General features: G+C 42.9%; 1 protein-coding gene across 1 annotated transcript; it reads left to right on the forward strand.

Annotated features, from left to right (window-relative positions):
* The first annotated feature begins 1,658 nt into the window (after positions 1-1,658).
* Positions 1,659-2,612, forward strand: LOC137527449 (olfactory receptor 5V1-like). The gene has a single exon (XM_068247965.1). It carries the CDS (start codon positions 1,659-1,661, stop codon positions 2,610-2,612), a length of 954 nt encoding a protein of 317 aa, XP_068104066.1.
* Positions 2,613-3,918: the final 1,306 nt, after the last annotated feature.

A 3,918-nucleotide genomic window follows, 5' to 3' on the forward strand; every position in this document is an offset into this window, starting at 1 on the left:
GGTGTCACGGGACAGGTAGGAGCGGATCTTGGAGATGTTGCGGAGGTGGAAACATCTAGTGCCAGCACCCCCTGTCTCACTTTGTGTATGCAAATTGGGTACGTATGCTGCGTGAGCACTTAACACAACAGAATGCATACCTGATATTATAGCCCAAAAGGGTGATGTCTATATTCAGACCACTCCTGCCAATCAAATTGGAATTTTTGGGAAGGTACCCCAAATTATATGAGCCCAGTATTGTGTCAGTTCTGTCTTTGAACTGTGGTAATGGAAGGGAGGTAATCTTCTGATTCACTGCTACAATCCACATAGATGAGGGGTGGAGGCGCTCAAAATATGATTGCCAGGGCACTGTTTTTTGGCACCTTGGTCTAAAACTGAATTTCTGAAGGCACTCATATTGACCAGAGGAAGTGGACAGAGACCTGTGAAATGCGTTGTCTGTTTTTAAATGTGCTTAAATAAACCTGACCTGATCTAAAATCCTTTTTTGTCTTGGTTGTGTCATCTGGAGAGGTAGGATACCTAATTTTTATAGTCTTTATTATTTTCTATTATTTACATACAATCTGACAATCATATTTTGGGGTGCCTCCACCCCTCATCATTGCTTACCACACCTCCTCTGGAGGTACTCTTCCCACTGGGGTGGTGCTATCCACAGCCAGTAAGGATCCTAGGAGAGCAACCATCCAATTCCGGCAGGACCTGAGATAGCTAGCGGTTGCAGTTGTGAGTATAACTACTCTTTTCTATTTGAACCATTCCCATACACATCGATACTGCACCATTTGGCACCTGTTCATATCTTGTCACACAGGTTACTGTGGATACCCCACAGTGACCACTCCTTATCTCCATCTAAATAATCCACATAGAGACAAGAAGAAAGGCTTTACAAAAAGCTTTGGAAATGAAACAATTTGGAGACATAAGTAATGCTGTACTGATGTAGACAAGACATATAACATTTATATCATGCTTTTCTCCTGGTGGACTAAAAGTACTTCAGGGCTGCAGCCACTAGGGGCGCACTCCATGGGCAACCAGTGTAATTAGGGAGCTTGGCCCAAAGACTCCTTACTGTTTTAGATACCAGCAAGGGCGTAGCAATGGCCATAGCAGCCATAGCAGCAGCTAAGGGGTCCCTGAAGCATAGGGGGCCCAGTGGGTACTTAATGTCACCATTAACTTTCTTGTCTTTCTCTAACCTCTGACTTTGTCTCAGTACCCATGAACTATGGGCAGTGTTGATTGCATGAAAATGTAAATTGCCCAATTAATTCATATCCATTGGGCAGCGGCAGGTGGAATTGCTTAAGAGTGGATACATCTGAGGGCCCCATTAAAGTTTTGCTATGGGGCCCCATGATCTCTAACTATGCCATTGAGCACCGGCTCAGATTGGAACTCTTGGTCAGAGGCTAAAATCTCACACCCGAGGCAACAGCCTTACCAGAACTCTTTCCAGCTGAATGTAGGGTTGATGATGACTTGCTTGAATATGTTCCAAGCTACTTTCCAATTTCCTGAACCTGTTTCAGATTTTATGCAGACTCTGGAAAATACATTTTGTTTTGTGACTTTGTTCTGTTGGGACTATCTTGGTAGACTTTGTAATGTATAACTTTATGCTCTATTTTCTAGGCTGAATAATGTGTGAAAACAATCAGACAGTTGTAACTGAATTTTTCGTGCTCGGCTTTAAGAACATTCACAGCATCCGGATTCTGGTCTTCTCTTTCTTCATGCTAACCTACATTGTGATTTTAATTGGCAACGTGTTAATCATCGTCTTAGTAACGACATGCCACCACCTCCATAGCCCCATGTATGTGTTCCTCAAAAACCTGGCCTATGCAGACATTTTGTTCACCACGAACATCATGCCAAACATGCTGTACGTCATACTGATGGAAGGTGACTATTTATCTCATGTTGGCTGCCTCATTCAGTACTATGTTTTTTGTGGGTCCACCTATGCCCAGTCCCTGATCCTCAGCGCTATGGCTTTTGACCGATATCTGGCCATTTGCCATCCACTTCGGTACGCCACCATCATGGACTATAAACTGTGCCGTCACTTACTTTCTTGGCCTTGGGTCATTGGCTTTCTTTTAATATTGATAGAAATGGTCTCTTTGTTCCAGTTACGGTTTTGTGGCTCCAGCTTCATAGAACATTACTTTTGTGACTTTATCCCTATTCTAGAGAATGCCTCTTCTGATACCTCCGCAGTGAAGACTGAAGACTTATTATTTTCCTTTCTTCTTGTCTTTGTGCCTTTTGTTTTTGTTGTTCTGTCTTACTTCTTTATTTTCATATCCATCCTTAAGATCAACTCCATGTCGGGGAGGTGGAAAGCCTTCTCCACCTGTAGTGCTCACCTTGCCACCCTCTTCATTTTTTATGGAACCCAGATCACGATATACATGTTCCCGGTTGGTGGTAACTCGTATTCTGAAAACATGCTAAAATCTTTGCTGTACACAGTTTTCACACCATTCATTAACCCTATCCTTTACAGCATGAGGAACACTGAAATCAGAAAGGCAACACAATTTCTGTTTAGTAGGAAAGGTAAACAAACATACCCTTTTAAAGCATAATTTTAAATTCCACATTTCTTGGATGGAAACAAAGACATTTCCTAGATATCCCAAATCCCAATGTTCCCTGAGTTAATTAAACTTAAACTACTATTAGATATTATTTTTATTCACATTTTTGAGTCAGAGTCATTTAGAACCTAGGTTCTCAACCCATGGTAAGCATACCTCAACTTACTGTAAGTTGGACTCAAAAAGAAAGAAAGACACGGAACTCAGGAGCTGTGTGCAGCAGCAAGCTGTATTGAAGCAGATGGATACACTACATGTAAGATACTGGGAGAAAAAAACACAAAGACAAATGGTGCAGTATGTCACAGGTAATGAGTACTAAAAGGTGTCTGTATGATAATACTCACCAAGGTGGGTTGCACAAGGGGCAACTGACCGTTTCAGGCAGGTGGAGTGTCTTAAACCTGACCCCACTCAGGTATACCAGCAATCCTGGATCCGGTTGCTCTCTTAGCAAAAGATCCTACGCACCTTGAATACCATAGGTGGTGGAGTTCCAACCTGGATCAGATGCGCAAGACTCCCCTCACTGAAAAGCGGGGGGAGTAAGGCACAGGAGAAGGTGAAGAGGCGCCCAATGTATATAAAACACTCTAAAATCAATAAAATTAAAAAGAATGAGGTGGCTTACCTCACAGACGACAACTCACTTTAGGTTGAGAATTTTAATTGAAAAATAAGCACAGGAAACGCGCCTTGTGAGACCATGCCCACTTCCTCAGGCCAAATAAAAGTGCCTCTGCAGTCTCTCAGAGGCTCCCGGAATGCGGCGAATAAAAGTGCCGCTGCAGTCTCTCAGAGGCTCTCCGAATCCGGCGAATAGACTGCAGCGGCACTTTTATTTGATCTGAGGAAGTGGGCATGGTCCCGCGAGGCGTGTTGCCTTTGTCCTTTTTTCTCAATTAAAATTCTCAACCTAAAGTGAGTTGTCGTCTGTGAGGTAAGCCACCTCATTCTTTGTTATTTTATTGATTTTAGAGCGTTTTATATACATTGGGCACCTCTTTACCTTCACCAGATACACTCTATGTTTCAGGCTCCGCCCCAAAACATTTAATGTATCTGTCTGCTTCAATGCAGCTTGTTGCTGCACACAGCTCCTGAGTGCCATGTCTTTCTTCCATTTTGGTCTGTAGAATTGCAGGTGTGGTGTACCTGCAGGACACTGAGCACCGGCTGGCCGATTTGTTATCCGTTTATACCCGAAGTAAGGAGTACCTCTACTGTTGCTGTAAGTTGGACTCAGGGGGTACTTCAACATGTTATAGTCAATTATGTTAAGGTATGAGATAAA

This window comes from Hyperolius riggenbachi, chromosome 8 (assembly GCF_040937935.1).
Source record: "Hyperolius riggenbachi isolate aHypRig1 chromosome 8, aHypRig1.pri, whole genome shotgun sequence".
Taxonomy (NCBI): domain Eukaryota; kingdom Metazoa; phylum Chordata; class Amphibia; order Anura; family Hyperoliidae; genus Hyperolius; species Hyperolius riggenbachi.

Excerpts from the sequence above, each read along its gene's own strand:
- LOC137527449 (XM_068247965.1), top strand. The coding sequence starts at position 1,659 with ATGTGTGAAAACAATCAGACAGTTGTAACTGAATTTTTCGTGCTCGGC.